Source organism: Netta rufina (assembly GCF_964035555.1).
Source record: "Netta rufina genome assembly, chromosome: 4".
NCBI classification, from domain to species: domain Eukaryota; kingdom Metazoa; phylum Chordata; class Aves; order Anseriformes; family Anatidae; genus Netta; species Netta rufina.
Genome location: NC_140127.1, coordinates 1,052,608 through 1,065,618, shown reverse-complemented (window position 1 = coordinate 1,065,618; position 13,011 = coordinate 1,052,608). Strand labels below are relative to the sequence as shown.

Here is a 13,011-nt window from a genome sequence, read left to right as displayed (position 1 = left end):
CTCCTCTTTTCTCTCTGCCCTCCTTTGATATTGGGATATATTCAAGCACAGGCTATCATTCCATGTATTGGCAGCTGACACTGACCCATCTTGCTGCTGGCCTTAGGAAGCAATACACTTGTTTGTAAGCATGGGCTTAAAAGTAGTTTTCGAGTTTCTCTTAATTTAATCCATTACAATGCACAAATGAGAAGCATCATGTCTCTAAGATGAGTAGACTATCCAACGGAAAACAGTGAGTGGAAGGGATTGGTATAATTCTAACAAAGTTCTGTTGGTGATATCTGACAGATTTTCAGTGGCCAAAATGGGATAAAAAGCACTGATCTCTAATCCTGAGCAGAAAAGACCGCTTCTCAAGACTTTTGTCCTATATACTGGAATAACAGAAACTAATTTCCTGAATGCTAGTTCATGAGGGCCATGAGACTGGTTGGCTGGCAAATGACTTCCAGTAAGTGTTTGTGTAAGATGCTTACTTGAAGGGTATAAACTTCACTCCCTGATAGTCTGTCCTGTGAAATGCAGGCACTACTCCCAGTCCAGGGCATGGCTAAACCAAATATTACTAGAAGCTGAGAGACTTCAGGCTTTCTCAGGAAAGGGGGTTTTGCATGGAAGAGGGTCAGGGCTTCTAAGGACAGTTTGCTCTCAAACTCAAAGCAGGCTTTCATTTAGACAACTGGGATAGATAGGACCCTACATCTCTCTTCTTACTACACATTTATTTCTTTTTTTATGTATGTAGAGCCAAGAGTAAGGAAAAAATATTCTGTTATTTTAAAAGTTGTGAAGTGCTGTTTTATAAATGAGGCCTATGCTGTGAAAAAATATGGATGCGGAAGTAACATCCCTGAGCTGAAAGGAATGGGCATTCAGCTGTGAGAGTTAGTAAAGGTCTGCCACAGATGTGACCAGTGAGTGAAGAGGCATTTCAATGCATGTTGTCTCTGAAGCTGTCAGCAGAACGTTGCCCTTGCTGTATTCTCCTGCAAACTGCTCAGCTGTGAACTTTATGGAGGTGCCGCTCCATGTCCAATGCTGCTGGTGCTGCTCCTGGCAGCATGCAGTAAGCCATCCTCGTGTAAAGGCCACAATCTCTCCAAGAGACTGTTGCAATTCAGTGCTCGGGGGTGTGAGCTGGGCACACCCACTAACTGAAACCAGGACATAAGTGCTTCTGGAAGGGCCAGTCCCGGGCAGGGTGTATCAGCTTCAGTGGAGGAGATGAGCCTTGCCTGCTGTGAGGAACAGCATTAATGTGTGGGCAGTGATAAGAAAAGACTTGGGAGGTAAGGGCTGTGCAGCTCTTCGGTGTCCTTGGGTGAGTCAGCTTACCTGCTGGGCTATGCTCCATTGTTCCATACATGCGGAGCAGAAGTGGTAGCATGTATTTCGTCCTGCTTTCCTGCACCCAGAACTCACTTGCATAGGTGTGGGACATGTGGTTAAGAGATGAGATGAAAAATGGATCTATGGTCTAGGAAGTTAGGAAATTCCCAAAGAGAATTTGTGCATTCATGCTTGGATGCTGATCCAAAAGCAAGCCTTTACAACTGCACCTGTCATTAATGGCAGTTCAGTTTAGACTCTGTTCTAATAGTATTTGGACACCAGCGAGAAAAGGAGAAACCTCTTTCTAATAGCTCTCTGTGGCGAGCCCATACAAACCCAAGGCCAGAAGGAATTGCATGCAAAGTAGGAGTTGAGATCCTTAAAGGGTGTATTTTTATGGCAGGGTAACTGACACCTCAGTCTAAATTAGCTATTGCCTCTGAAGGGCTTAAGACTGCACCTCTCTCAGAGGGGGAAAAGGACTTTTGCTCAGGAGTTAGCAGGGCTGATACATCAGGCTTTAAACTAGAGTTGAAGGGGGAAAGGGATAAAACCAGGTACACCGGTGATAAGCAAAGGGATGGTGCACTAGAATCAGGGGGACTGTGCTAGTGAGGTCCTTTGGTCTGCTCCACAAGGTGCTGTGTGCAGGGAGGCGCATTTGAAGTGCTTCTACACAAAGACATGCAGTATGAGGAATAAAATGGACGAGCTAGAAGTCTTGGCCCAGTCCCACAGCTACGACATCGTCGGCATAAGTGAAACCTGGTGGGATGAGTCCTGTGGCTGGTGTGCTGCAATAGATGGTTGCAGGCTCTTCAGGAGGGACAGGCAGGGTAGGCGAGGTGGCGGGGTGGTGATGTATGTGAGGCAGGGGCTGGACTGTGTGGAACTTCAAGTTGGCGATGGCAAAGTTGACAGCCTCTGGGTAAGGATTAAGGAACGAACAAATAAAGGGGATGTCGTAGTGGGAGTCTATTACAGACCACCCGGCCAGGACAACAATGCCGATGAATTATTCTTTGCAGAACTAAAAGATGCCTCGAGATCAACTCCCCTTGTCCTTATGGGGGATTTCAACTTGCCAGATGTCAACTGGGATCACCACACGGCTGACATGAGCAAGTCCAGGAGGTTCGTAAAGCACCTAGATGATAACTTCTTGGTGCAGGTGCTAAGGGAGCCAACTAGGAAAGGTGCCTTCCTAGATCTGTTGCTGGAGAACAGAGAGGGTCTTGTGGGAGATGTGGCAATTGGCGACCGTCTTGGCCCTAGTGACCATGAAGTGGTTGAATTCTAAATTCCATAATTTAGAATTTATGGTGACAGAAGGAAAACTGCCACCAAAACTTCAGCCCTGGATTATGGGGAAATCAGACTTCAGACTGCTCAGGGAACTAGTCAGCAAGGTCCCCTGGGAAACTGCTTTTGAAGGCACTGGTGTCCATCAGTGCTGGTCAATCTTTAAGCACTGCCTCCTAAAAGCACAGGATCAGGCAATTCCAAAATATCAGAAGTCAGGCAGGCGGGGCAGAAGGCCAGCCTGGCTGACCAGGGATCTTCTGCTGAGGCTCAGGCAAAAAAAGAAAGTGTACAGCTGCTGGAAGGAGGGTCAGGTGACATGGAAGGAATACGGGGATGCTGTTTGTGTTTGTAGGGAGAAAATTCATGTGGCCGAAGCCCAATTAGAGTTGAAGTTGGCCAAGTCTGTGGGAGACAATAAAAAGCTTTTTTTTTTTTTTAGCTATGTAAAGAGAAAAAGGAGGACCAAAGAAAACATAGGTCTGCTAGTTGATGGGGAAGGTCTCCTCACAGACAAGGTCATAGGCAAAGCAGAGATGTTTAATGCCTTCTTTCATAGAATCACAGAATATCCCGAGTTGGAAGGGACCCATAAGGATCATCAAGTCCAACTCCTGGCACCGCACAGGTCTACCCAGAAGTTTAGACCATGTGACTAAGTGCATAGTCCAATCACTTCTTAATTTCAGACAGGCTTGGTGCAGTGACTACTTTGCTGGGGAGCCTGTTCCAGCGTGCAACCACCCTCTTGGTGAAGAACCTCTTCCTGATGTCCGGCCTAAACTTCTGCCTCTGCTTAACACCACTCCTGCAGGTCCTATCACTGGTGTTTACAGAGAATAGGTCACCTGCCTCTCCACTCCCCCTTGTGAGGAAGTTGTTGACTGCGATGAGGTCCCCCCTCAGCCTCCTCTTCTCCAGGCTGGACAGGCCCAGTGCCCTCAGCTGCTCCTCATATGTCTTCCCCTCTAGGCCCTTCACCATCTTCGTTGCCCTCCTCTGGACACTCTCCAACAATTTTACATCCTTCTTGTACTGTGGTACCCAGAACTGCACACAGTACTCGAGGTGAGGTCGCACCAGCACAGAGCAGAGTGGGACAATCGCCTCCCTCGACCAACTAGCAACTGAGGATATTCTGATTCTGTGCATGCATAGAGATAAACCCTAAGTCTGCATAATGCTAGCAACAACTAAAAACGGAGGGGAAAAAATCTGAAATACACAATATTTGTTTCCAGAGCCTTTTACAAAAATCTTATCTGACAAGTGGTATACCTTGAAGCAAACTGTCTAGTCAGTTCCTACTGTAATCTACCTGAGTAAAAAATGATGTAATATGACAAGGAATTTATTTTATGTAACCTATTACATCCATGGAGGGTGTGAGATAACTGACACCTTTCTCACAAAATGTCTGCCAAATCAGGTTTAGGTAAGATTAAAAAAAAATAATTTAGGTTTTAATCTTTCAGTAAAATATATGGACTGAAAAAAGTGAAAAGAACCTTTCAGGTTTTTCCTGAAGTTTTTTTTTTATAGATTCCTGCTGAGTTTTCCCTCGCTTCCTTGAAGCAAAACAAAGAAGGAGCAGCCTATTGAAACTCGAGAGCTAAATTGAACACAAGTTTTGTTGCTGTGAAAGTTGCCAAAAGGAAGCTTTAAAATATTGCCTAGCAAACTAGGTAATCAAAACTTGCTTTAAAGATTCATTCAAACCCGTGGTGAATGGGTCAACCAGATCAGCTGAAGGCCAATAGCTCTCTCTGTTGCATTGCTGAATTATTCAGTTGTATAGCCTTTTCCAAAGCTGTGCCTTAACTATGTGACCAGTTGTGTGAGCCTCTGCAGCACTTGGAGCACTGGGGTCTGCTCAGCTCCCTGCTGTTGCCATCAAAAGCTGTTTTGTGGAAATAGTTGTGGGTTTTAGGCTGTCCAATCTTCTTGCAGGATCAGCTGCCATGCAATGCCCAGGACAAAATGCTCGGCACAGCAGAGAGGTACATCATGAATTGCTTTCCTGAGTCCCACAAATTGGGCAAGTAGGCTTTGCTGCTTCTCTCAAAGGTAGCTGCTTGGTTTGACTGGGACAGGCTTATCCCATAAAGGGCAACTGCTTGCATACCACCCACTTCTACACCACTACCTTCAGCATCTTTGTGAACAGGTAACTCAGTGTTCCTGTTCAGTATGGCAAGGCATCCTCTACATAAAAGAGCTGTTGCTGCTGAGGAGGGGTAGCCAGGGTGAGCAAGATGGGTTGCCCCAAACACTGGTTTTAAATTCCTTTGCAGACCAGAGAGCAGTGAGGAAGTAGCTGTCCTGAACTGAAACAGCAGGAGGGCAGGCCTTTATCTTCCAGAGGTTTGGCCTCTGAATTCCTGGTGTCCCAGGCGAACTTTCTTCCATCAGCACCGCTCCCCAGTTGGCTTTGTTCCTCCCCTTGCACTTGGCCAGCCTGATGCTCGTGTGATAATCATCAACACTGGCTATTATAACCAGCACAAACAAATGACACATCTCTGGGTGCAGGAAGGTAACAAGAAGCTGATCAGTAGCTTTAGTTATCTTGCCTTCATGTTTATTGCAATCTGCTGCAGTTATTTCAAAAGCTGTGACATTGATCGACAGCTTCTATTAAGGCCCATCCAAGGCAGCTGGATTGAACAGATACATTAAATAAAGCAGTTATTGCTTTTCATTGCCTTTCCGTTAAATATCACTGCTAAATAGCTTCTGCCATCAGATGCAGTTAGGTACATGGTTTTAATTTGAGGGACTGCTTTATAACACTGCACAATTGACACTGGTCTTTGTTTCCCCTACAATAATGATTGTGTACATCCTGGAGAATTGATGATCTGTCTTCTGAGGGGGGAGGGGGAAGCTCAGGGGGGGCAGCAGTCTTTGTTGTTCTCGCTCCTTTTTTATACTTGCCATGCTTGTCAGTTGTTTGCAGCACAGACAGGAATAATGTCAAGCGGGGCGCCTTATCTCAGGATGTTGTGATGTAGCTGCTGTAAGCCCTCGCCTGGAGACGAGATAAGAGCAACCTTACAAGCGCTGGGGGGAGCGCGGAGGGAGGCCAGTAGTGCCAGTGCTGGGACAACAATGGCAGAGCTGTCACTTGCGCATTATGACTCTTTCTGGTGCCAAGGAAATAGACGTATGCTGAGTGGTGAATAACAAGCACGAAAATAAAAGTCCCAAATGTTCATCTAATAATGATGTATTCGTAACAGGATTATACTGCCCAATGATATTCTTTCTTTATCTCCTCACTAAATGATGGGGCAGCTGTGTGCTTTGGCACGGCATGATGCCCTTACTTTTGTGTGCTGCATATTAATCCTTTATTGAAGTAATTAAATGTGTGCTTAATGGCAGTGAGCTGGCAGAATGAACGTACAATTGAATTAACAGTTATGATTGGGACCATGCTACAAGATGAACTAAATGCAATTACTGAAGGCATTTTTCTCCAAGTTGAATCTGGCTACATGACATGACTTAATTATGGGTTGTTAGACACACTTAGTCCCTGATCCCGTGGCGGTGCACACGGAGGTGCAGCTTCAGCTCCGTACCTGCGGCGCAGGCGCACGCAGGCACACATGGGCCTGTATCAACAGGCTTGGCTTGGGGGTGGATGTGGATCCCTGACAGCTGCGGGCAGGTCTCTGTGGTTGTGGAAAAACACTCACCAAAAACCAGGTAGGCAACAGAGGAGCAAGGCCGGTGCTCTGGAACCTGGTGGCATTTTTGAGTGCTCACCTGCCTAGTGCTCACCTTCCTTAGGGGACACAAGCCTTTCCTTTAGGACATGGTGGACAAGGAGCAGGTAGCAGAGACTTCTGCAGAGTCTTTCTCTCAGCGTGTGTGCCTCAGGTCAGGCTTTGCTCTCAGCAGCGCTGCAGGTCTGCTTGACTGACCCTAGCTGGTGGACGCCTGTAGACTATCAGGAATGGAGTTTGGTACTTTGTTTCTGAGAACATTTTGAAAACAAAATGGCAATAAGCTAATATAAGATTTTAATTTACAATGTTAACTAAACTCTGGGGTTCCAAAATGGCCTATGGTTGCATCAGGACAAAGATAGTGCTGTATTTTAGGACATGGGAAGTTTTTGACATTTCTGACAATGCGGAGACTGTAAATACAGTTGTGCAAGTATGAATCTGACAGGTCTTCAGTGATCTAAAGTGTAAAATCATGGGTTCCCAGAGCTTTTGCCTGATTCAGAATTGGACTAACCCACCACTGTCATGAAGGAAAGATTTACTGAACTATGGGCTTTGGCATTTGGCTTGTTCTGATAACCATTGAGTCTGTGTCATTGTCACGAGCTTGTGGACATTTCCACCACTAGGGCCAGCCTCGTGTTACTGAATGTAAAAGAAAATAAAGCCTTCTTGCTCCTCCGTGCTCTTGGGTGCTACATGCCCTTCACAGCTACAGTTTCATGTCTTGGAGAAAGGAGACTGCAAGATATGAAGTACAACAGAGAAGGTCCTGGGACAGAAATATGCTGCATCCCCTTGGTGAGGAGGCAGCACAGACCTTTTCTTACATCAGCACGAACACTGCTGTCAAGACAATGCAATCCAGAGCTTGCAAGGTCTCAAATTCTTGGTCTTTTGTGGCCCTTACAGGTGACTCCCAACCTTGTGGGGTGCCTCTGAGTTGCTGTGGGAAGATGCAGGTGATAAGTGTTGTCCCTGGGTGCACCAGTCCACCTGTCTCATGTTTTGTATTCCTTCCTGTATCTGACATGACACCCCAAAGGAGGGTATGGTGACAGAAGTGGCAGTGAAATGGGTGGTGCAATATGTGGCCATTTATGAAACTAAAAATGTGTTCTATTTTTTATTTTATCATAGTACGTCAAACCTTCTGGTCATCAGGACTACTAAGGTTTATTTTATAGCCTTCATTCTCTTTGGGGCCATAAATGAAACCCTTTCAGCCCTAATGACCACAATGACTTTCCTCGATCGTGTTATTGCTACTTTGGCACATTTATTGCTTTCACACGCACTAATGGATTAGTTTGGATATGTTAACAATTTATATATCATTTAATCCTAAAAAAAGAGCCCCCTCCCACCAACCAAACTAACTTAGCCCTGAGGATTGAGTAGCTTTTAAGGAGTATAAATGAATTTAATGCTTTAGAAAGAGCTTCTGTAAATTATGAACATGACACCTATTACATTAAGCTGCATTAAGTATTAATACATCTTCATTACTGGCAGGTTGCCCAAACCTCCAAGGTTGAAAAAGCTGCCTGAAATGCCCAACATGGTTGTCACCTAAGCTGAGACTGATCAGCTCTTTCTGGGAGGGTGTGACACGCCGACACTTAACTTTTGTGTTTCCAGCAAAGTCCTCATGATACCTGTTGCATGATGGCTCTTTTCCTAGAGTTTCTTTGGCCTGTCTGCATCTGAGTTTCAGACTCTTATGTAAAAAGGTGCAATAAATTTCTTGGAAGCCACTGCAGAAATAGAAACTAGTTGCACTAGCCTTTTTAAGCCACGGGTATTGGATTGCTTGACAGATTTTTTTCTAAACACTGGCCAAAAATTATCTCATTGAGATGGAATAGTGATTTCTTATTGTAAATCCTTTCTGAGATGTAGCCACCAAAGGCTGGAACTGCTGAATTGGTGTTTCCAATGGCTGTGGAGGAAGAAAGTCTAAAAAATAACCACGGTACATTAATGACAGCCTGCTCTACACCATCAAAGGAAGAAATAAAAGTGATTGTAGTGTCTTAAAAAGCAATATCCATTAGACTCAGATTTAGCTATAAGTGGACTGAAAGGCTCTTATTTCAACAAGATGTACAGGCTCAGGGAAAAAACAAGCTAAATGCTTGTGACATTGCAATTGATTTTATGTGGTACATTTATGAGACTTTCATGTTCCATATGGGATTTAGCGCGGAGATGTTACTGCACCTTCAGAGGCTCTTACCTTGTGGTTCTTGAAGAAGCATTTTCAGCTGTTCCTCTGTTCCCAGGACAGGTGCTGATGTAGGCTTGGTATTTATGCCTTGTGATGGAGGAATGCTAATGCTAGGGACTGCTTTTTCACAGGTGGAAATACTCGGCACATCTTAGGAATCTGGGTGCAGCAGGATGCTGTAATGATTCTTACGTGGCAAGGTTGAGGGTAATCCACGATCTCAGCAAGGCTGTAATGCAGGACAGCAATCCCAGCATAAAGCTGCGTGGTCACTCTGTGAGATGGAGATTTAATGGATATTGTTCATGGTGTTGGAATATATGAAGCAGTAAATTGCTTTTGTGGTTGATTTAATGCTGAAGCAAGGTTGAAGACTTCAGTAACTGCAGATGGTTTACTGCATATACACTAGCTTTACAGTGGTAAATGCATAACCTATTAGACAGCAGAGGGGGAAAAAGCAATCAAACCCCAAAGCCTTTTAATCAAAACAATACTGCAAGGTTCAAAGTCAAGCTCGCAGAAGTTGCAAAATAGCACATTTAAGGTAACCTATCCTTCAAAGTCACATATTTGGTGTGTGTGCACATGCACATTTTAGTATGGACTTCAGTGATATAAAAATATGCTTGTTTTTTCCAAATAGCACTGGCTTCAGCACACAGCATTAACCATGCGAAAGTGCAAAACAGCTCCTCAATATTTCTTTCTGCAGTGATGGCTCAATGTCAGGGCTTGTGTAAACTCTGCAATGAATATGCATGTAATAATTTTCTGGTGCTGTTCTTTGTGGCAACCATCACTGCTGCAGACAAATAGTAATGAATCTATCTTTATTACTTTACTGTGAAATGGTGAACTAACATGCTTACGTCATTGAATATAATTCATGGAAGTCAAGGAGAATGTTCAAGTGCTTACACTTAAGCACTTGCTTAAACTTCTGCCACATGAGGGTTTCAAATGCCCTTTCTGCAATAGCTGCAATTCAAAAATGAAAATAAACTGTAAATAACATCGGTGTGACTTCCTGGTACTAAGTTTACTAGTGTGTCCCGAAGAGCACGTGGAGAAAATTTGTAGGTGTGCAGACATTGTACATGCACATTGGTAACTAGAGCTGCACTTGTACATTCCTTGTTGAGCTGTGGCTTGCGTTGTTTTTTGTCTGTCTTTTTTGCAGCACGCAGAGCGTATGTTAGGATGGTCTGCTCTCTTACGTGAAATGTAACTTCAAAGTTACTTCAATGTAACTTCCTTGCTTTTGTAGCAAGGATATCCTGTTTTATTGATGTCCATGGCAATACTCCCATATGTACAGCAGTGTCTCCAGGAAGATCCTGGAGAGTGATGTAAGGACGAAAGCTGTCTGCCTCCTGCGAGGTCCCTGCAGGAAAGCCTTGTGCCTTTTGTCACCTGGTAAGAAGTTCCCCAGTAGTACTGAAGAATGTATGTGTTTACTTCAATTTCTCATCTTACATGGCTTAATGTATGCCTCAAAAGAGAACAAACAAGATGCCCTTTTTTTAAGGTCTTTTCATTTTTTACAGAAACTACCACCATAAGCAACATCATGTTAATTATTTGCCCAGCCCTTGTAATAAACTCAGTCTTTCCCAGAATTTATTTAGAGCTTGCTTAATTATTTTGCAAGGAGCAGGTCCTGCACATTTCAAGCTGTATAAAGTAGTGGGATCCTGAGCCTTTTTGGTTAATGTAAATTCCTGTCCAAAAGCTGACAGAAACTGTAGCTTGCTATTTAAGATATTCAGAAACACTGGCATTGGTGGGCTTCAAAGGAATTGAAGAAATAGATCTGTAGAGCTTGAGTAGACTATTTGAGCTTTTGAACCAAGTCAAATGTTTAAGCTAAGAGTCTGCGAGCATATCTAAACACAGGAAGGCTAAGTACTTTACATCATACACCATCTTTTCAGACTTTCAGAGAATGTCAAGATCTCCTTCAGTTGAAAACTTGTGTTATAATAGCATCCAAAACCAAGGGACCATTAGATTTCCTTGTACCAAGTGCTGTACTGGCTCTGGAAAATGCCACAGTTTGTTACAGGAGTTAATGCTTCTTGTTAGGCATAAGAAGATAAAATACAAATATACTTCAAAGCACATGAACTGTTTACCTCTCCACATCAACCATATTGTATTTCTAGATGTTCCCATCTATAGTAATGAGCAGTCAATAACTCTTGACTTGCCTTCACTGGAAGCCCCCCGAGTGAATGTGCAGCCCATTCAGTGTTTTGCCAAACATGCATCAAGGGTTTTGCAGGTTTTTTAATGCCAGATTTCCTTTCTTGGGAAACAGAGATATGAGAGATAACTACTGGCATTGTTAGAAATGCACACTGTCAAGTGCTGTAGTCCAAGGGCTTAGTTTTCAAAACCTATCAATGTCTCATAGTGGTTTTATGTGGAAGAATTTTGCATGTGCAAAATATGCGTGTTTTAGTAACTATGTAATTTATCAAAATGTATCAAATACAGAATATTGCACTTCATATGCATCTCACAGTTGGGACTTTGACAACCAGACTGATATTCACATACAAGTTGAAGGAATTCCATCCCCTCACTGCCAAGTGAGAATAAGAAAGGCAGAGATGTGACTTGAAGCTGTTGTGTTTAATCCGAGCATCTAAATGCATTTTACTGTGTATCTAGAACCAATGCAGAGTGACCTCAGGCCCTTTGTGAGTGAGCTCACTTGCATTCTTTACTGAAGTGTAGATGAAGACATCTGAAAATGTTAGCTCATGTTGTTACAGCTTCAGTCTTAACCAGTGGGATACCAAAGGAACTGAAACCAAGTCATAGTTAGCACTGTATTATTTGATTATTTTAATACTGCTAGAACATGTTTGCTAGGGCAGGGACCAGCTTGATGTCTCTTTCACAGCCTGAAGTGAATATTATTTTTCTGTTGAGTGAGTTAAGTAGGAAAATGCTTTAATATTATAAACAAGAATTGCTTTGCCCCTGCATGGCCATCCTTTGTTGTTACCTGATTGCTCCTTTATTATGTAAAGGTAACCCAAATATTGAAGGTGAGATTAGTTTAGTTTTTAATCTGTGATTAGTTTAATGCAGCAAGCTGCTTGTAAGGCACAAGGGACTATCAGTTATAGCACATCTCCTAGTGACCTGCTCAGTGTGTATCCCATTCAAAGCACAGAGCTGGAACTAATCTGACGGCTGTTTTCTGTGCAGTTTGATGGGAAATGGCCAGAGAATAGAAAGGAAGGTGGACTCCGCATAACTAGTTACGAGGCTGATAACACCCAAACCACTTCATCTTCAAGGCACTGCTTTTTTTCAGATGAAGCCAGCAGAAAAGGGAGTAGTTTCTTCTTTCCCTTTTTGAGTTCAGGAATAGCTGATTGTAGATATATGTGTTATAACTATGCTTACAGTACATAGCATTGCTGCATGTGTGTTTGCCTGTGGTCCACTAGAGAAATACAGACACTCTGCAGCGGAATGTGCTTCAAGTAAGGGTCCAAGGACATTAAATAAATAAGGGAAAAAATAGCTGTTGTAGGCAGTGCTCAGGGCACGTCTTCTACTAAGCCCTCTAAGCCTTACCATTTCAAACCCTTTCCTACAGGAAGGAGTATTTGAAGCCCACAGTGTTCTGCAGAGTCAGTTCCTAGACTTGGAGACATATTTCAGTGCCTCGTCAGACTTTGGGATCTGAGATGGTGGTTCAGTCACATCCCAGCAGACAAGGCAATATATCTGGGAGGTTGCTGTTACCAAAGGGAAAAGTGTCTGGTGCACCAATCAAGGAAGTCAGAAGACAAAACGGAAATGCCAGGGGCTATGAGTATGCACTTCATGAAGTTCAGGGCCCTTTCTGTTACCTGAGAAAGGGGGGAATCCATCACGGATCAGCACTCCCACCTCTGGGTGGAAAGCCTGCCTGGATCCTGTGGGTCTAACAACAGCCTCTGCAAGAGGCATTGCCTCTGGGGACGCAACTTGAAAGCCAGGCTTGACTCTTTCTAAAGGACCCCGGTCCTTTACTTCTTCACTTGCCATTTTTTGCACAGATGGAAAGTGATGATCCCAGTGTGTGGATATGAAGGATATCACTTTATTTTGGACTGTTGAGAGTAAATGGATCATGCAATGCTGCTAATTCTCAGTGGCTGAACACTGTCTGTAAAATTACATGGGTTTTCAGTGTAGGCTGCCTAAACTTTCTGGTGATGGAGATTTTAACTTCTGACTGTTGCAAATTAAAGTAGGATTCCTCAGTGTATTTCCATGTTTGGAGAAAATGGCGGTATGAAATTCAGCCTAATTTCCCCAGAAGGAGAAAATGAGTTGACCCTCACATTCCTAAAAGCTGAACTAAAAATTTGGAGGCTCACATCAAAGCTCTGT

General features: G+C 43.6%; 1 protein-coding gene across 9 annotated transcripts in view; it reads left to right on the top strand.

Moving 5' to 3' along the window:
- Positions 1-1,893: 1,893 nt before the first annotated feature.
- The window catches only part of LOC311209468 (uncharacterized protein), a 191,822-nt gene continuing 180,704 nt past the window's right edge, over positions 1,894-13,011 (top strand). For all 9 annotated transcript variants that reach the window (XM_084286826.1, XM_084286825.1, XM_084286824.1 and 6 more), the window contains exon 1: positions 1,894-2,469. In XM_084286826.1, coding sequence (XP_084142952.1) covers positions 2,027-2,469 — 443 coding nt within the window. In that variant the 5' untranslated portion in view covers positions 1,894-2,026. The remainder of the gene's footprint in view (positions 2,470-13,011) is intronic.